Genomic DNA, 20,277 nt, shown 5'->3' on the forward strand with positions numbered 1-20,277 from the left:
CTGAGGCAAGAGAATCGCTTAAGCCCAGGAGTTGGAGGTTGCTGTGAGCTGTGTGATGCCACAGCACTCTCCTGAGGTCCATAAAGTGAAACTCTGTCTCTACAAAAAAAAAAAAAAAAAAGGAGAGAGACTGCTCACAAAATCCTTCATAAATGTGTTCCCCATAGGGAAGATAATAAAAAGAGCATAAATATAACATTGGACCTCCTACAACTTAATAATAAAAGGGCAAACAAGTCAGTTAAAAAAAGGAGGGAGGAAAAAGATTTTAATAGGCCTTTCACAAAAGAAAGTATATGAATAGCCAATAAACACATAAACTGATGCTGAGCATTGTTAGTTACAAGGGAAATGCAAATTAAAACCACATGAGATACTACTATGTACACATCCATATGGCTAAAACTAAAAAGTAAAAAATTAAAAATGTTAAGTGTTGACCAGGATGTGGAGTGTTTTATGCTTCCACCACAAATTGTTGGTGGAAGCATAAAACGATACATTTTGGACAAAGGTGTGACAGTTTCTTATAAAATTAAGCATACACCTATTCATTTTTTTTTTTTTTTTTTGTAGAAACAGAGTCTCACTTTATCCTTGGTAGAGTGTCGTGGCATCACAGCCCACAGCAACCTCCAGCTCCCAGGCCTAGGCGATTTTCCCACCTCAGCCTCCCCAGCAGCTGGGACCACAGGCGCCCTCCACAACGCCCGGCCATTCTTTGTTGCAGTTTGGCCAGTGCGGGGTCCAAACCCATCACCCTTGGTATATGGGGTCCGCGCCCCACTCACTGAGCCACAGGTGCCGCCTCATACAGCTATTCTTTGACCAAGCAATTCTACTCCTAAATACTTGCCCATGGGATATGGTAAATGTTTTCAAAGTAATCTGTGCATATAGCAGCCTTGTTCATAATAACCAAAAGATCAACAGGAGAATGGACAAACCATGGTGTAGTCATACAGTGTTAACACTACACAGTAATAATAAAAAATTGCTGTACATTCGGGAAGATGGCTGATTCTCAAAAATATTCTTTCTGTGAACGAAGTCTTACACAAAAAATTGTTCTTGTGATGGTTTCATTTATATTTAGTTCTAAAAACAAATTATTGTGGTAGAAAAATCCGAATGGCAATTGCCTCTGGAAGATGGTGTGGGAGCAGGGATTGACTGGGAAGAGTTAAGAACCAACTTTCTGGGGTTTTAAGAATGTTCTGTATCATGGGAGGGGTCGGGGTCACACAGGTTGCTTACATTTGTCAAAACTTAGTAAATGTGCATTTCAGATTTGCACATTTCACTGTGAATTTTACATAAAAATGTAAACACATATTGAACTCTAGTTCATGATATACATGCTGAACTATTTAGAAGAACGTATACTAATGACGTCCGCAATTTACTTTCAAATGCATCAAAACATAGGATGGATTGAGGGGTGTATAGAGAGATAATGTGATAAGCTTAAGTAGTAAAATGATAACGGTAGAATCTAGGTGATTGGGAAGCAGGTGGTCATTGTAACAGGTGTTCATTCTTTCGATTTTAATGCATGTTTGAAAATTTTAATAATGAGCCACTTATTTGGGGGCAGGTGTTGCAGGAAAGCTCTCCCATTCCGAGGAACTGAGTAGGCTTGGGACCACGCAAATGGAGACACCAGAAGCTAAAGGGAGGACAAGCCCCGCTGTGTGACTTAGCAAAAGTTAACACCTTCAGTCCCTTGTTTCCGCAGTGGGCCAAACGGTAGTGGCAGCGCTCCTTATTATTAAGCACTTTCTGGTGGGTGAATCACCTTGAACTGGGTAAGCCTTAAAGGCAGCCTCTCGACCTGCCAGACGCCCACTCCTCTTAGTGTCCTTTCAGTGTCGACCTACACCACCAGCCCTGCGGAACATCAGCGGCCAGGGCCAGCAGTCGCATTGGTACCAGCACCCAAGTTTCCGGAACGGCATCGGAAGTCACTTCTCATACGCCCTTCCTATTGGATGGCGGCCTCTCCTGTGGGCGTGCGCAAGCGGGGGTGCGGAAGCAGCCGCAGGCATGGCGGCGGCCATGCCGCTCACTCTGGTAGTGTTGCTGTTCCTGGGACCTGGGAGACTAGCCTTTGCAGAACCCCCACGCGACAGCCTGCGAGAGGAGCTTGTCATCACCCCGCTGCCTTCCGGGGACGTAGCCGCTACATTCCAGTTCCGCACACGATGGGATTCGGAACTGCAGCGAGAAGGAGGTGAGAGGGCAAGATGTGACGGCAGAAAGATTTATATGGCACCTGCTGGGGGTAGGGTGGAGGCAAGCCTTGGGGGCGGGGCCTGATCTCTGGGTGGAGTTCTGGACCTTGGGTGTGGGTCCAGATTAAGGTAGGGATTATCATTCACCTGCGCCCTCTTCCCCAGTGTCTCATTACAGGCTCTTCCCCAAAGCCCTGGGACAGTTGATCTCCAAGTATTCTCTACGGGAGCTGCACCTGTCATTCACGCAAGGATTTTGGAGGACTCGATACTGGGGGCCACCCTTCCTGCAGGCCCCATCAGGTGCAGAGCTCTGGGTCTGGTTCCAAGACACTGTCACTGAGTGAGTGCCCACCTTGGGTCCTGTTCCAGACTATGGAGGGAGTATGTCAGGGGAAGGTGTAGTCATCCTGCCACTGCCCTGGGCACAACAGTTTCCATGGGGGTAGAGCATTGTAAGTAAGACAGGATGTTACCATTCAATGGCATTCTTTTTATTACCTAATAAACTACCTGCCCCTAATCCTTTCAGTCTCGAGGCAGCACATCTACAGAGGTGGATAACAGACAATAGACGCTTATTTGGATGTAAGGCAGTAGACAACTAGCAAACTGGATAACTTTTTTTTTTTTTTTGTAGAGACAGAGTTTCACTTTATTGCCCTTGGTAGAGTGCCGTGGCGTCACACAGCTCACAGCAACCTCCAACTCCTGGGCTTAGGCAATTCTCCTGCCTCAGTCTCCCGAATAGCTGGGACTACAGGCGCCCCGCCACAACGCCCGGCTATTTTTTTGTTGCAGTTTGGCCGGGGCTGGGCTTGAACCCGCCACCCTCGGTATATGGGGCCAGCACCCTGCGCACTGAGCCACAGGCGCCGCCCAAACTGGATAACTTGGCGCCTGTGGCTCAGTGAGTAGGGCGCCGGCCCCATATGCCGAGAGTGGCGGGTTCAAACCCAGCCCCGGCCAAACGGCAACAAAAAAAAAAAAGAAAGAAAAAAATAGCCGGGCGTTGTGACAGGCGCCTGTAGTCCCAGCTACTCGGGAGACTGAGGCAAGAGAATCGCGTAAGCCCAAGAGTTAGAGGCTGCTGTGAGCCATGTGACTCCACAGCACTCTACTGAGGGCGGTACAGTGAGACTCTGTCTCTACAAAAAAAAAAAACATTCATTTGAACGGGGCGCGGTGGCTCATGCCTGTAATCCTAGCACTCTGGGAGGCCCAGGAGGGTGGATTGCCTGAGCTCACGAATTCAAGACCAGCTGGAGCCAGAGCGAGACCTCATCTCTAAAAAAATAGCTGGGCGTTGTGGCAGGAGCCTGTAGTCCCACCTACTTGGGAGGCTGAGGCAAGGGGATCACGTGAGCCCAAGAGTTTGAGGTTGCTGTGAACTATGATTCCACAGCGCTCAATCTAGGGTGACAAAATGAGACTCTGTCTCAAGAAAAAAAAAAGATATTCATTTGTATTTTTAATAAATAATAATAAATACCACAGAGGTCAACCAAAATAGATCTGTGGGCTACAATTGGCCTACAAAATACTAGATCTCTGTATTAAAGGAATTGCTTTCGTTTGGGAGCGGAGCAAGTATAATTACTGTGCTTGTACTACAAAAACCTGTTTCCCATATTGTCCTCAAGGGATAGGGCATGGAAAGAAAAACTCATTTCCCAGTGGGTGCTGTGAAAGAGTAGAACCTTTCTGTGCAGACTATGTAGAGGTTGCAAACTTATGTCTGCATGGCCCATACTGGTAACATCAATGAGTAAAGGTCGAAAAACACCAATAGAGGCACAGGAACAAGAAACACCAGCTCTGTTAAGAAAGTATCCAGCCATGTAATATGAAAAATAGAGACATACTTGGCTGGTTATTTTCCAGACAGCCCTTGTATATCTTGTTTTCCACTTAAGTCCCCTACAGGAAATCAGTAGTGCAAACTGACAACAAATTTTTGAGCAATAATAGAGAGTGGTAGGAATTGTGTCAGGCTAGAGAACGTGTGACAATATAGAGGACAGCTGCCACACACTCCAGTGATTGCTGCCATCTGGGAATAGAGACTTAAAGTGTGGTCACACTCTCCTTTTTCCAGAGATACCAGAAATCTGGAATTTAATGTGAATATTGGCAAATGTAAATGTCAGCAAGTAATTTTAAAGATTTTTAAATGTGATGGTTTGGGTAGAGCTTTCAGGTTTCATGTTTGCAGTTTTTTTTTTTTTGAGGCTTAAGGATTGGAGCAACTGAAAAAGCTCTGAACAGAGAATTATTATTTTTTTATTTTATTTTATTTTTGGCTTTTTAAATTTTATTTCGTTGCTTATTTTTTATTTCTTTACTTTTTTGTTGTTGTTGTTGAGACAGGGTCCCACCCTATGCCCCTGAGCAGAGTGCAGTGGGCGTGGTAGCTCACCAGCAACCTCAGACTCGGGCTGCGGGCACCCCGCTGCCTCAGCCTCCAGAAGCCGCTGGGATTACAGGAGCTCGCAGTGGCGCCCGGCTGGGTTTTTCCATTTTTTTCATGAGTCGGGGTCTCACTGTCGCTCAGGCGAGTCTCGAACTCCTGAGCTCAAGCAATTCTCCCTCCCCAGCCTCCCACAGTGCTGGGATTACAGGCGTGAGCCACCGCGCCCAGTGAACAGGGAATTATTAAAAACCCCAGGACAACTCTAACGTGATATCAAATGAGGCGCAATCAGTGACTCTCCAACTTGTTAGGGCTTCTTTTCATGCATGAACTCTAGCTCTCATGCCTTTTGGTCTATCTGCTCTGCTTAGCCTGTAATTGCCTATAGTGTATAGTGTAATGTCTCTAGTGCTTATTAGGTTTTATGCTTTTCATTATTAATATTGAGAGCAAATCTCCGTTGATACTTCTTTTTTTTTTTTTTAATTTTGCTTTAAATTTTTTTTTTTTCCTTTCTTCCTTTAGCGATTCTCTTGCCCTTTGCCTCCCAAGTAGCTGGGATTACAGTTGTCCGCCTTTTTTTTTTTCCCCTGTAGAGACGGGGTCTCACTCTGGCTCACTTTGGCTCATGCTGGTCTCGAACCTCTGAGCTCAGGCAATCCACCTGGAACCTCTGAGCTCAGGCAATCCACCTGCCTTGGCCTCCCACAGCACTAGGACCACAGGCATGAGCTATACCATGCCTGGCCATTTTTTTTTTTTTTAAGACAGAGTCTCACTATGTCACCCTCTGTAGAGTACTGTGGTGTCACAGCTCACATCAACCTCAGACTCTTGGGCTCAAGCGATTCTCTTGCCTCAGCCTCCTGAGTAGCTGGGACTACAGGTGCCCACCATGATGCTTGGCTATTTTTAGAGACAAGGTCTCGTTGCTCTAGCTCAGGCTGATCTCGAATTCATGAGCTCAAGCAATCTGCCTGCCTTGGCCTCCCAGAGTGCTGGGATTACAGGCGTGAGCCATCTCACCTGGCTTAACTTTTCTTTTTTTTTAAAGACAGGCTTGCTCTGTCACCTAGGATAGAATGCCATGCTGTCAGCCTAGCTCACAGCAACCTCAAACTCCTGGGCTTAAGAGATCCCTCTGCCTCAGCCTCCTGAGTAGCTGGGACTACATGCACCTGCCACAGTGCCTGGCTAATTTTTCCATTTTTAGTAGAGATGGGGTCTCACTCTTGCTCAGGGCTCACAGTGGTCTCAAACTACTGAGCTCAAGAGATCCTCCTGCCTCGGCCTAGGAGGTGCTAGGATTATAGGTATGAGCACCATGCCCAGCTTTTTTGATATTTCTCTGAGAAAAATGAAGACCTAATGTAATTTGATATTTTTTGTAGAGTCCTAGAATCCTAGAATGGTTGTTTTTCTCTTTTTCAGTGAACTTTTTTCATTGTAAGACTTCTTACCTTGAGGGTAGAATTAGGACTTACCTTCATCCAGGGTATTCATGGGGCAGTGTGTATTGCTTTGCCCAGCTCAACAACTCAGGGAAGATGAATGAGCTCATCCCAGGTCCCAAGGTATAGAGCACTTTCCGTGTGTTGCGGGAAATACTTAAATGACCAAGATTAGTCCTTGTCCTCACAGCCTATTTAGGGGGAAAACATACTCAGGATGAGATGCTCCCACCACATAGCAATGTCCCAGAACAGACCCAGTGAGTGACTTGGATGGTCAGAACTGCCTTGGCACAGAGGAGGCTGTGCTCAGGAGGGCAGGAAAGGCTTACAGGAAGTAAGACAAGGACTGGAGCTGGACCTTGAAGATGGAAAGAGAGGAGCGAGCAGAGCTTTCCCTGGCAGAAAGAACCACTTGAGCCAAGAAGACCGATGGGGATGAGGGATGTCCAGAAGACAGTGAGGAAGAAGGGGCTGAGTAGGGTGAGACCCATGAAGTGGGCTGAGTGAGGGCAGTGATGTTCCAGGCATCAATTGGCAGCCCGCTGCGGGCTTTGAGGGAGGAAAGAGAGACAGCCTCAGGACAGTGAGTGGGTTTGTGTCTCCATCCAGTGTGGATAAATCTTGGAGGGAGCTCAGTAACGTCCTCTCAGGCATCTTCTGCGCCTCTCTCAACTTCATCGATTCCACCAACACTGTCACGCCTACTGCTTCCTTCAAACCCCTGGGGCTGACCAATGGTGAGATCCCCCTTGTCTCCTTTTCCCTCGGCGTTTTTCCTCCTCAGCCTGGGCTAGATCCTAAGTCCCCTGGGTGTGCAGGTCCCAAAAGAAGGCTTCCCAAGACTGTGCTGTCTCTGCACTGCCTTCTCCCATGGGCAGGAGGAGCCCAGCCCTACAGGACTGTCTGGGCAGTGCTGCTAGGGAGCGATGTGGGTCATCCCTGTCTCTGGAGTATGGGTTCTGAAGGGTGGGGCCCTAAGGTCCACCCTACACAGACTTCTGTCTCTCCCAGACACTGATCACTACTTCCTGCGCTATGCTGTGCTCCCGAGGGAGGTCGTGTGCACCGAGAACCTCACCCCCTGGAAGAAGCTCTTGCCCTGTAGTTCCAAGGTGAGGCCATGTAGCCTGGCAGCCAGGGTGCATTTACAGAGACCGTGTGCCCTGCGCCGGGTGCTCGGTGTAGGTCGCTGACCTTTCCTCTCTCCCCCTCTCCTCCAGGCAGGCCTCTCGGTGCTGCTGAAGGCGGATCGCTTGTTTCACACCAGCTACCATTCTCAGGCAGTGCACATCCGCCCTGTTTGCAGAGTAAGTCATGGAGAGTAGGGGCAGCTACAAACTGGGGGCTCAGAGTGAAGGTGTAGGCATGTAGCCCAGCGTCTGGCCCGGCTGAGGGAATAGTAGGTGGTAGGTGTGATGATGATTATTCAGGGCATTGGCCAAGCACCAAAGGAGACTGAGTGGCTGCCTGGCAAGGACTCAATGAATCTTTTTTTTTTTTTTTTTTTTTGTAGAGACAGAGTCTCACTTTATGGCCCTCGGTAGAGTGCCGTGGCCTCACACAGCTCACAGCAACCTCCAATTCCTGGGCTGAAGCGATTCTCTTGCCTCAGCCTCCTGAGCAGCTGGGACTACAGGTGCCCGCCACAGCGCCCGGCTATTTTTTGGTTGCAGTTTGGCCGGGGCTGGGTTTGAACCCACCACCCTCGGTATATGGGGCCAGGCGCCCTACCGACTGAGCCACAGGCGCCGCCCAGGACTCAATGAATCTTTGTCATGGAGCCGAGGGGTTAAGAACGATAGCTGTGCAGGCGCAACTGCTGGCTCCATCACTTGCCAGCTGGCATGCCCTTGAGTGAATCATTTTCTCTCCCTGAGCCTGGTTTCCTCATCTGTCACTTGAGAATAATTAGTAGAGTCAGCTCCTCAGGTTGTTGTGATGATTTATCAAGCTGATGTACATAAAGCTTTTGGCACAGAGCATGACGCAGGCTCAAGTGCTCAGTAATAAGTGGTAGGAATTTGATGGGAGTGGGGATCCGTAGGTGAGGGATTGCATCCAGGGAGGAGTCCTTGAGGCTGTGTGGTTGGGTGAGAGGGATGCTCCTCACACTGCCATCTGCCTTGTGACAGAATGCACGCTGTACCAGCATCTCCTGGGAACTGAGGCAGACCCTTTCAGTTGTGTTTGATGCCTTCATCACAGGGCAGGGGAAGAAAGGTAAGCTGCCTTGGCAACCCATCATATCCACCTACCCCACCCCTTCCCTGTCTATGCAAACCAGACCTAGTCCCAGCCCCTGCTCTTTCCTCTTCAGACTGGTCCCTCTTCCGGATGTTTTCGCGAACCCTCACAGAGCCCTGTCCCCTGGCGTCAGAGAGCCGCGTCTATGTGGACATCACCAGCTATAGCCAGGTACCAAAGTGTCCAGCCACACAACTACCCCCCTCGTCCCCAAGGCCAGCCTGTTCCTCTGCTTGCTTCTCAGCCCTGGCCTGTGTCCCCAGGACAATGAGACATTGGAAGTGAACCCGCCTCCAACTGCTACATACCAGGATGTCATCCTGGGTACTCAGAGGACTTATGCTGTCTATGACTTGCTTGACACAGCTATGCTTAACAATTCCCGCAACCTCAACCTCCAGCTCAAGTGGAAGAAACCTCCAGAGAATGGTGAGTGGGTGGGAGCATGGGCTGCCAGAGTCACAACAAGCTGCTGAGATTTCTGCCCTTGGGAGAAGACTCATAATCCTATGTCTTAGCTGTATGATCGTCAGGTTGTGTTCAGAGCCAGGTCTCCGGAGTCATGTGCTCCTTGTTCTGACCCCACCTCTGCCAAGCTCTAGATGACTTCGGGTAGATTCCTAACCCCTCTGAGCCTATTATCCACATCTGCAAAACCAGGACAGTGATATCTCTGGATGAGATAATTAATGTAAGAAATGGAATTTGTTCATGCATTCACTTTATCAGTCAAATATTTTTGAATTGGTATAAAATCATGTGCCAGGCATAGAATGGTGAATGAGACAGAGGACACTGCATTCAAGAAATGTCATGTCTACTAGTTGAGGCAGCTATCAGTTAATGAACTAATTATAATTGTGTTCGGTGTTAACAAGGGGAAGGGCAGGATATTCTGAGAGCGCCTGGTTTGAGTTGGGAGAGGGCATGGTAAGCAACAGTAATCCTATTGTCATTTGTAGGCTGGAAAGATGGATGATTCCAGAGGCCACGTTGCCCAGTTCTAACAAATGGCAGGACTTTTCCCCATCTGCTCACTGGCTTGGCACTCTGAAGATAGCGCTGAAAAGTTGGCTTTTAAATCCTTTCCTTTCGCAGCAGTTAACAGATGACTTTTCTCTACACAGAGGCCCCTCCGGTGCCCTTCCTGCATGCCCAGCGCTACGTGAGCGGCTACGGCCTGCAGAAGGGGGAGCTGAGCACGCTGCTGTACAACACCCACCCTTACCGGGCCTTCCCTGTGCTGCTGCTTGACACTGTGCCCTGGTACCTGCGGCTGTATGTGCACACCCTCACCATCACCTCCAAGGGCAAGGAGAACAAACCAAGTGAGGAGCTGAGTCCAGAACCAGGCCCCCCAGCCTACGCAGCTCATTCTCTCCCCAGGTCCCCCAAACTCTTCACTTTTTAGGATAATTCCTGAGTACCTCTGAAAAACTACACAGGCATAAAGATGAATAGTTAGAAAAATGGGATGAAAAGCCTCACTGTGCTAGATTGAGAAGTTATAAAACGAAAAATCACTAAAATACGTGATACTGGTGTTTCTTAATAGTACTATACAGAGGCGGTAGCTTTCTGATCTTTTCATTTACTTTTTCCTTCTTTCTGGAGTTTGGGCACTTCCTTGTGTTTTGTGAAGACTCAGAACTTTTTTTTTTTGAGACAGAGCCTCAAGCTGTCACTCTGGGTAGAGTGCCGTGGCGTCACAGCTCACAGCAACCTCCAACTCTTGGGCTTAAGCGATTCTCTTGCCTCGGCCTCCCAAGTAGCTGAGACTACAGGTGCCCACCACAATGCCTGGCTATTTTTTGGTTGTAGTTGTCGTTGTTTGGCAGGTCTGGGCTAGATTTGAACCCACCAGCTCTGGTGTGTGTGGCTGGGGCCTTAGCTGTTTGAGCTACAGATACAGAACTTTAAGGTAGAGAAAAGGTTGGTGATTTGGGGTTTTAGAAGCTGATAAGATAGCAGAGCTGGGATAGATGGACTTTTTTGTTTTGCTTCCTTGAAAAGAGTAAAGACATGCAGTTTCTAAATTTTGTTTCTATTTTCCATTATTTTTCTACAGGAAATTAATATTTACTGAGTACTTTCTAACTAGCATAACCCTAAAACACTTGTTTTTCTTTGGTGTAGACTTATAATAAAGAAAAAGACTTCTTAGGAAGTTATTATATAACATTCCAAAAAACCAAACTTCAAATTCTTCTTTAAATAGCTCTATTGTTTCCCATTTTTCTTTTTTTTTTTTTTTTTTTTTTTTTTTTTTTTGTCGAGACACAGTTCTACCCTATGCCCTGAGCAGAGGGCAATGGCGTCGTAGCTCACTGCAACCTCAGACTCGGGCTGTGGGCACCCTGCTGCCTCAGCCTCCGAAGCCGCTGGGATTACAGACGCTCGCCGCGGCGCCCGGCTGGGTTTTTCCATTTTTTTCATGAGTCGGGGTCTTACTCTCGCTCAGACAAGCCTCGAACTCCTGAGCTGAAGCAATCCTCCCGCCTCAGCCTCCCATTCCCATTTTTCAAGCCCATGGTTAATAGTTTTATTTCAGCCCCGTTATTTGTACCACCTTCAACATCTCTATTTCAAACATCTTACCTATGTTCTGTAGGCTTTTCTGTCTAATTTTGTTTTTTACCTTTTACTTTGGAAAATTCAGACATAACCCCAAATAGAATACAGTATAATCAACTCCATTCTGCAGCTTCAGGTCTCTACCTCTGGGGTCATTTTTACCCATCTCTCTTTCTTTTTTTTCTCTTTTTTTCTTTGTTGGCTTATTTCTCTGCTGGAGTTTCTTAAAGAAAATCTTGGCTAGTATATCAATTTACCTTTAAATATAGTATATATGTCTAATAGAAAAAGAACTTTAAAAAAATATTAATGGGCCAGGCATGTTGGTTCACGCCTATAATCCTAGCACTCTGGGAGGCAGAAGCAGGTAGATTGCTTGAGCTCAGGAGTTCAAGACCAGCCTGAGAAAGAGCAAGACCCCATCTCTACTAGAAATGAAAAACTGAGGCAAGAGAATTGCTTGAGCCCAAGAGTTTGAGGTTGCTGTGAACTATGATGCCACAGCACTCTATCAAGGACGACAAAGGGAGACTCTGTCTCGGCTCGGTGCCTATGGCTCAAGCGGCTAAGGCGCCAGCCACATGCATGTGAGCTGGCGGGTTCGAATCCAGCCCGGGCCTGCTAAACAACAATGACGGCTGCAACCAAAAAACAGCTGGGTGTTGTGGCAGGCGCCTGTAGTCCCAGCTTACTTGGGAGGCAAAGGCAAGAGAATCGCTTGAGCCCAGGAGTTGGAGGTTGCTGTGAGCTGTGATGCCACGGCACTCTACCCAGGGTGACAGCTTGAGGCTCTGTCTCAAAAAAAAAAGAAAAGGGAGACTGTCTCAAAAAAAAAGAAAAAATATTAACCATATCATTATCTGAGCATGGTCCAAAAAATGACTTTTTACAGTTGGTTTGTTTGAATTGAGATCTAAACAAGGTCTTCACATTGCATTTGCTTGGTATGTATCTTAAGTTGCTTTTAAAAAATTAATAGATTTGAGGTGGAGCCTGTGGCTCAAAGGAGTAGGGTACCGGCCCCATATACCAGAGGTGGCGGGTTCAAATTTGGCCTGGACCAAAAACTGCAAAAAAAAAAAAAAAAATTAATAGATTTGTTTTTTAGATCAGTTTTAGGTTGACAGGAATATTGAGCAAAAAGTACAGCGTCCCTTAGTCCCATATTCTCCCTCTCTTTTTATCTATTATAATAGTTCCCATTTTATAAAAGCTATTTATTGGAAAAACTGTGCCATTTGTTATATAGAATGTTCTACATTCTGTATTTGTCCTTGTGCTAGTTTTTAACATGTTCCTTTGTCTCCTATATTTCTTGTAAATTGGTGGTTAGATTTAGAAACTTTATTAGATTCATGCCCCATATTTTCATCAAGAAAAATTCCCAGGTGGCTCTATGAACCTCCTCTGGCATCACATCAGGCACTTGGTGTCTGATGCCCCAGTTTTAGTAAAGATTGATCAGTGGTCTGTAGCACTCTTGCCAGCCTCTCTGGACAATGTCCTGGGATCATTGCCCTGGCAATTGGGTCCCTTTCCTGAGACCCTATTTCCTTCCTTCGCCTACCTGGCTTCCATGATCGGAGCCCACTATCTAGGCACCCAGACTGAGGTCCCAAGGCAAGTGGTAGGAATAGGAGAAGTAGGTTATCTGACCTAGGAAAGAGGTATGAGTTGCCCTTGCCTGTCTCCAGGTTATATCCACTACCAGCCTGCCCAGGACCGGCTCCAGCCCCACCTTCTGGAGATGCTGATTCAGCTGCCAGCCAACTCAGTCACCAAGGTCTCCATCCAGTTTGAGCGGGCGCTGCTCAAGTGGACCGAGTACACCCCGGACCCCAACCACGGCTTCTATGTCAGGTGGGCTCTACTCCCACAGGTGCCCCCACCCTCCTGACCCACCCTTGCTGCCACTCACCCCTTGGTGGAGGAGGCATTTAGGAACACAGGCCATATGTCTGCTTCTCTGCAGCTCATCTGTCCTCAGTGCCCTTGTGCCCAGCGTAGTAGCAGCCAAACCAGTGAACTGGGAAGAGAGTCCCCTCTTCAACACCCTGTGAGTGTAACCATACCCTCCCGAGAGTTCATCCTCAGTGGCCTTAACACAGATGATGGGCTCCTGTGGGGTGGGCTGGGGTAGATGTTACCTCTTCCAAAGCCATGTGTAGGTTTCACTCATTACTGTTGAAAATCTTAGTGATCTATGATACTTATAAAGACTTTATAAAATGACTTTAAAGTGTTTCTAGAAAAATAAATAGGTGAGAATAGCAGTAGTTATAGCCTACATTTAGTTAGTGATACTTTTAAATATTTATTTATTTATTTATTTATGATAATCTTACTTCGTCACCCTTGGTAGAGTGCTGTGGCGTCACAGCTCACAGCAACCTCAAACTCTTGAGCTTAAGCAATTCTCTTACCTCAGCGTCCCAAGTAGCTGGGACTGTAGGCACCCGCCACAATGCCTGGCTATTTTTTAGAGATGGGGTCTCACTCTGGCTCAGGCTGGTCTTGAACTGGTGAGCTAAGGCAATTCACCCACCTCAGCCTCCCAAGTGCTGGGATACAGGCATGAGCCACTGTACCCAGCACTCTTAAATATTTAATTGAGCACTTAGCAAGACCAGGTATTTCAGAGAGCACCAAGAATATGAGAGTAAACACAACAGACTCACCCCATCCTCCTTGTACTTACAGCTACAGGGGAGATTTCTGTTCTAGAGAGTAACAGGGTGATGGTCTAGAGTAGGGTAGGGAGTAATGTAGTGAGTTATCAGGAAGGCTTCTTGGAGGAGGTGACATTGAGGCTGAGACTGGGCTAAGAAGGGGCAGCCAAGCAAAGACCAGGCCCCCTTCCTTCACTTCTACCCACTCGTCAGGCCTATGCATTGAGCTTGCTCATGTAAGATGCCTTCTGTTGAAAGGTTCTGAGACTAGGAGAACATTGGAAACCCTTACTATGTAACAGTGGCCCGGTGCAGCCTGGGAGTGGGGACAGGGTGAGATGGGGAGGAGCACTGTGTCACCACTCCTTCCCTGACCCCAGGTTCCCAGTCTCTGATGGCTCTAGCTACTTCGTGCGACTCTACACAGAGCCCCTGCTGGTGAATCTGCCCACACCGGACTTCAGCATGCCCTACAATGTGATCTGCCTCACGTGCACCGTGGTGGCCGTGTGCTACGGCTCCTTCTACAATCTCCTCACCCGGACTTTCCACATAGAGGAGCCCAGCACGGGTGGCCTGGCCAAGCGGCTGGCCAATCTCATCCGGCGTGTCCGAGGTGTCCCCCCACTCTGAGGCTCGTCCTTCTCAGCAGCTGCTGTTTCTCTCTGGGAGGCATGGAGGTGACCCCAAGGACTCTTTCTGCCACTCACTGTCCCCAGAGTTGGCTTTTGAACCAGACTGCCTTTGGACTACTCCAGGACCTAGAGCCACGCTGTCCAGTACAATAGCCACAAGCTTAATGTGGCATTCAAATTTAAGTGAATTTTAACTAGAAATTCATTTCTTTGGGTATAGTGGCCACAGTTCAAGTGTTCAATAACCAAGAGTCAGTGGCTGCTGTCTAGGACAGTGCAGAAAAGCATTTCCATCATTGCAGGAAGTGTTACTGTGCTGCTCCAGCCTAGGTACCAGGGTGTGACGAAGCGTCTGTGTCACTGTGTGGCCGGTGGAATTTACTTGTGGAATAAAAACCAGCTGCTTTCTTAGTTCTTTGTCCCCTGTCCTTGAGGCCTGGGAAGAGTGGAGGACTAGGGCCTATTTGCTGGGTACCTGAATGGGACCTCCCACCCTGCCTCCCAACTTAACATGATCCCCCTCAACTCCCCTCCTCTCTCCCCACCGCCAGAAATTCTTTCTTCTCTCTGCTCCACCCTCCTCCTCATCCTCATCTGACTGTAATTCCCAGAACTCCCTCGGTTTGGCAGGGAGTATCTTCTGCAAGCAAAATCCATAACTGAAAATGAATCATCCTGCCTTTCGGGGTCTTTGAGAACCGCTTCACATCACTAAGGGTAGAGTGGAAGGTCAGGAGAGCTTTGGTTAGTGGTTGTTTAATGTAGTGTTTATCAGAAGAGGGGTGGCAGTGCTTATGAAAATGACACAGATGCTTGGGGTCTATATCCTAATTCTGCTGGTCTGGATGTGGCCCAGCTTTCCCGTGTTAGGCAGGCTCTTCAGGTTCGGGTGTTGTGTTGGGGGTGGTCCTTAGACCACCCGCGGGCTTTGAAGCCTGCCCCTGGCTACCCACCCTGCTTGTGATGTAACCCTGCATTCCCGAGGCCATTGTCTCCTGCTGCCCTCATTTTCTGTCTTTTCCTCTAGCAACTTGGCATCAGCTGGGTACATTCTTTGCATTACCCCCCAGCCCCACCCCATTCAGTTCTCCCGCTCTAGCAGTTTAGCCTAAAATGCCCTGTTCCACTAACTACACACACCCTTCAACTGCCTGGTTTGCTCTTACTTACAAAACCTGATGAGAAGTTGCTTCCTCCAGGAAGTGTCCCCCGGTCTGCCAGGCTGCTGCAGGTGCCTCTCCTCCGCTCCCTGGACTTCCGTCTGCATGCTCCTGTCCCCTCCCCTTGACCTTTCCCTTCTACTGGGCTGTGCTTCCTGCAGGCACTGGGGTTCACTTTCTAGACCGGACCTCAGGGCGGCGCCTGTGGCTCAGCGGGTAGGGCGCCGGTCCCACATGCCGGAGGTGGCGGGTTCAAACCCAGCCCTGGCCAAATTAAAAAAAAAAAAAAAAAAAAATTCTTTAGACCGGACCTCAGGACAGGTTGTGAGTGTTTAGTCAGCAAACGGTACCCTGCGAATGGGTGTGGGCTATTCTGGCTTGGGATCTGGGCTTCAGGGCAGGCCTGAGGGCAAGGGGCACCCCAGAAGTGCCACATGTGGGAACGCAGCAGACACTAGTAGTGGTGCAGGTGGTGTCTGGCCAGCCAGTGCAGGTGGGTGGTTTAGGTCACCTCTGAGGGTTTCCCGAGAGCTCCCAGAATACACAGGTCACGTGTACATGTGTGTAGGAGGGAAAGGTGGTGGGCCAGTCTGGACCATGGACAAGCACAGACTACTTGAGTTTGGATATTGAAGCTAAGTGGTCTGCGTAGCGTGCAGTAGCATGAGGTGAGTCTGCACAGTGTGGCGTGTCTACCATGTCAGAGAGCATGGAGTTTGTCCTGGCTGTCTTTTGTATGCCCAGCCATGTCAGTACCTAGAAATGCCGTGTCATCCACACACTGACAACACCCGCTTAGCTCTAGTCCAGACCTCTCCCCTGAGTTCTGGATTCGTTTTCACCCAGCTGCCTACTTGCCATCCCCACTGGATGTCTAAAGTCATCCCAAATTTAACATCTCAAAAACTGAGCTTCTGATGTCCTCCACCCCTACTCCAAACATCCTCACCTCATCTCTGTTAATGCCAACTCATGTCTTTCCAGGAGCCCAGGCCCCAAACCTTTGAGTCAGACTTGAGTCTCCCACACCATCAACGTGTCCCACACCCTGTGCACACCCTACCTTCAAAATAGATGTACAGACGCACCCCTTTTCACCTCCTTACTATCAAGTTAGGAATGAGGGCTTCCCTGGCCACACCCTATCCTGACCGTGAGCTCACATCTTTTCCGTTCTGTTTATCTCTGTAGCTCTTGCCACCATCTAATGTACTACACACCTTACTTATCTTTTGATTAATTATTCCTCCTCACTAAAACACTCCACAAGGGAGCTTGTCTTTTGTAGCTGCAGTGTCTAGAACAGTGCCTGGCATGTAGTTTGTGTTCACTAACTGATGAATGAGTGAGTGAAGGAATGTATAAATATCACATGGTAATTTGGCTGCCAAGCAAAACCTGCCACTCAAACGTCTATTAAGTTCTGAACCTTGAGATTCTATCTGTGCCAGATAGACGGTCTTGCCTTTTTTCTGCACTCAGGCCTAGGGCGATTCCTTCATGCTTGTTTAGGGCTTCCCTGGCCAAGGCCACTTCCAAGAGCAGTGGCACCTGCGGAAGGGTCAGAGGTGCCAAAGACCCAGTGAGTCAGCCTCCCAGGGCACTGTGAGATGAGCTTGCTGTTCACACACAAGCCTGTCCCAGGTCCTGATGGGAGTGCGGGGGAAGGGAACTTCTATCCCAGGAGGGCTGTCAGAAAAAGAAACAGCAGGTGGGTAGATGAGGGGCTTGGAGAACAGAGTCATCAACAGAAGAACTAGGGTCTCCTTTGGAGTCTTCCCTCCACCCCTGGGACAGTTGCTTGTGACTAACTGCTATTCTGTTTGCTGGGCAGAACCCACTATTACTCACTGGATGGCTGGCAGGACACCACAGTGGGTACCCTGTGGATTATAGGAACAAAGGGAGAACCTAGCCCTTGGGGAGCCCCTGAAGATTAAAGAACACGAGGCACGTTTGTTGGTAACAAACCTGGGGAGTGGGTTACACCCCTCCCAGTGTGTGCCTAGGAGCGTAAGAGAGCTGGCAGGCCAGGGCAGTCTGGGGTAGTGAGGCCTGCTACTCGTTGAGTACTTATTATGTTCGGGTACTGTGCTAAGCACTCTGCTGTGTGTGCAGCCTCTGTCCTCACAACAACCCCGTGATGTAGCTGCCATTCTGACATGCATTTTATAGATGAGGAGCCTGAGAGTTTAAGGATGTATAGCTCATAAGGGATGAAGAAACTGAGGCTCAGGGAGGTTTGGTAATTTTCCAAAAATTATAAAACCTGTAAGTTGGGACCTGGGGTTTAAATCCAGATCAATTTCACATCCCATGCCCTATAGCCTGCTGCTCTTGTAACTTAATATCAGGATATTACATCAAAAGTGGAAAAAATAGAAATGTTCTACAGCAGGAGATTGACAGGCTGCTCTGCTGTTGTTACAAAGAAAAGCACTGATCTGTACACATCAGTATGGTTCACAGACTTGTTGAATAAAATATTAAATTACAAAAAGATACGGTGTGGTCCTATTCATTTAAAAGATATTTATCAATCTGCAGAGTAATGATGTGAAAGTTGTTCCCCAGTATCTTTAGAGTAGTTATTGCTGAAGTGATAGAATTTCAGGTGATTTTTATTTTCTAAAAATTATTTTTAGTATTGTTTGAATGACAAAGAGCAAGTATCACCTTTATAAATAGGAAAAAAGACATTTGCATTTTGAAAATCTTTTTTTATTTTTTATTTTTTATTGTTAAATCATAGCTGTGTACATTAGTGCAATCAAGGGGTACAATGTGCGGGTTTCATATACAATCTGAAATATTCTCATCAAATTGTTCAACGTAGCCTTCATGGCATTTTCTTAGTTGAAAATCTTTAAGACCTGTGGGTAATGGGTCTTAAACTTGATACCTTTTACTGAATCACTTGTTTTTAACTCCTGGATCTGGTTATCACACAAAGTGATTTATAAAAATCATACACGACCATACACCTCTCAGCTGTTGTTAGTCTTGGACACTCAGGAGCCCAGTGTGTCCCTTCATGGGTGTAACACACGCCTTGTTGATGCTAAAGAGAGCTTCCCTCACTGCTCTGAATCCTCAGTGGATCCAAGCCTGGCCTTGCTGGCAGAACCCTAACCCTGGAAGAGGGAAGAGGCCCCTGTAGGAAGAGAATTGGAAGCCTTCCCTCAGCACCTGCTTTCCGGAAGCAATCCTCAACCTTTGTGGCACATTAGAGTCACCTGGGAAACTTGAAAAGTCCTAATGCTCAGGCATCACCCCAGACCTATTAAGTCAGAATCCTGGAGGACGGGACGCACAGACTCCCCAGAGAGCACCGATGTGTAGCCAAGTTTGGGAACTTGGTCTCATTTTTAAAGTAAGATTTGTTTTCTCTCGTAAGCATTCTAACAATGGATACCTCTCAGGAGTAGGACTGTCGGGGCTGTTCAAAAGAGGGGGACCCACCTTTTAACTTTACACATCTATGTATTGTTTGTCTTCTTAAAAATATGTATTGTGTTTATAGTTAAAAAAATTAAAATTTGGTGAAGACTTAAGTCAAATAGACATCTGGAAGGTCTGGCCCCAGATCTTCCTGTGACTGGATGGTGACCAAAGGCAAGCCCCTTTCCGTATCTGGGCCTTGGGCTCCACCTGAGGTGGAAGTGACAAGGTGGCCTCTCGGAGCTAGCCTCCCTCAATAGGCCGTGGGTCTTGGGGTCCTCTTTCCTAACACCTTGGGTCACTTGAGGCTTTTCTCGGCTGCCCACCAAGCAGAAGGCAAGGGAGCTGCTGGGCTCCATGGCGACAGTGGTTGAGAGTTCTGGGCCAGGGCTGGGAGGCTGGATGGCTGAGAGTTCTGGGCCAGGGCTGGGAGGCTGGATGGCTGAGAGTTCTGGGCCAGGGATGGGAGCCTGGATGGCTGAGAGTTCTGGGCCAGGGCTGGGAGGCTGGAACTTAAACCGCAGCTGAAGGCAAGGGGGCTCTCCCTCTGGGCAGCAGGAAGAGGAAGAACCCTGGGCAAGGAGTGTGGTCCCAGATGACCTGGGATCCTTGTCTGGAGGTGGTACCATTCACCTTGGAGGGGCTCCGGGGAGCTACTGAGCAAGTTCTCTAGGTCAGTACTCCTGCCTGGTCTGGAATGCCAGTCTTCAGCCTCATCTGCTGCAGACTTGACTCCATGACATCTTATACTGGTAAGCAACCCTCTGGGGCAGTGATTTTCAACCAGTGTGCTGCAAAAACTTTTAAGGAGCCTTAATCATTTTTGAAAGAAGTTCAAAGCACAGCAAGCATATTCTTTTATTTATTTATTTTTGATCAACATAATTTAAGTGTGCTATGGAAGTTTGACTATAGGTTCAAGTGTGCCTAGAGGTTAAAAAAAGGTTGAAAAACACTGCTCTGGGGCCTCAGTTTCCCTATCTATAAGACAAGTGGGCTAGACAATGGTTCTAAGAAGGATCAGCCATTCTTCATTCTATTATTATTGGTTCCCATCCAGAGTCTCCCAGCTAGTTGTCTCAACATCCCGGGAGAGAAAACATTAGCTCTTTGTCCACTGTTTTATTTATTTAATTTTGGAATAATGAGTGTATTATTTTATCTGAATAATCATACTTATTTTAAAAGATCAAGCTATACTAAATAGTACAAACAAGAAGCCCGATCTCTCCCCCAAATTCTACCGTGGTGCTTTGCAGCAGAAATATAATGCAAGCCACAAATAGGATTTTTAATTTCCTGGCAGCTACATTTTAAAAAGTAAAAAGAAATAGGTAGGGCGGCGCCTGTGGCTCAAGGAGTAGGGCGCCAGTCCCATATGCCAGAGGTGGTGGGTTCAAACCTAACCCTGGCCAAAATAAAAAAAAAAAAAAGAAATAGGTAATATCGATTT

At 47.7% G+C, this 20,277-nt stretch overlaps 1 protein-coding gene and 1 long non-coding RNA gene across 3 annotated transcripts; one reads left to right on the plus strand and one right to left on the minus strand.

Moving 5' to 3' along the window:
• Window positions 1-1,668: 1,668 nt before the first annotated feature.
• PIGT (phosphatidylinositol glycan anchor biosynthesis class T) lies at window positions 1,669-14,634 on the plus strand. 2 transcript variants are annotated; one of them, XM_053573431.1, is made up of 12 exons: window positions 1,669-2,233; window positions 2,400-2,537; window positions 6,711-6,838; window positions 7,113-7,213; window positions 7,322-7,408; window positions 8,234-8,321; window positions 8,419-8,516; window positions 8,609-8,774; window positions 9,473-9,673; window positions 12,614-12,779; window positions 12,892-12,975; window positions 13,969-14,634. In XM_053573431.1, exons 1-12 carry the CDS (start codon window positions 1,992-1,994, stop codon window positions 14,219-14,221), a joined length of 1,752 nt encoding a protein of 583 aa, XP_053429406.1. In that variant the 5' UTR covers window positions 1,669-1,991; the 3' UTR covers window positions 14,222-14,634. The 2 variants fall into 2 exon arrangements, with proteins under 2 accessions (XP_053429406.1, XP_053429408.1); XM_053573433.1 differs by having other exon boundaries at window positions 1,693-2,233; window positions 2,400-2,577.
• On the minus strand, window positions 14,374-17,878 carry LOC128573318 (uncharacterized). Its single transcript, XR_008376436.1, has 2 exons — window positions 15,695-17,878; window positions 14,374-15,572 (listed from the first exon to the last, which is right to left on the minus strand). It is a non-coding gene; the product is annotated as an uncharacterized LOC128573318 (long non-coding RNA).
• Between the last annotated feature and the right edge of the window lie 2,399 nt (window positions 17,879-20,277).

The sequence above is a fragment of the Nycticebus coucang genome, chromosome 21, assembly GCF_027406575.1.
Source record: "Nycticebus coucang isolate mNycCou1 chromosome 21, mNycCou1.pri, whole genome shotgun sequence".
NCBI lineage: Eukaryota > Metazoa > Chordata > Mammalia > Primates > Lorisidae > Nycticebus > Nycticebus coucang.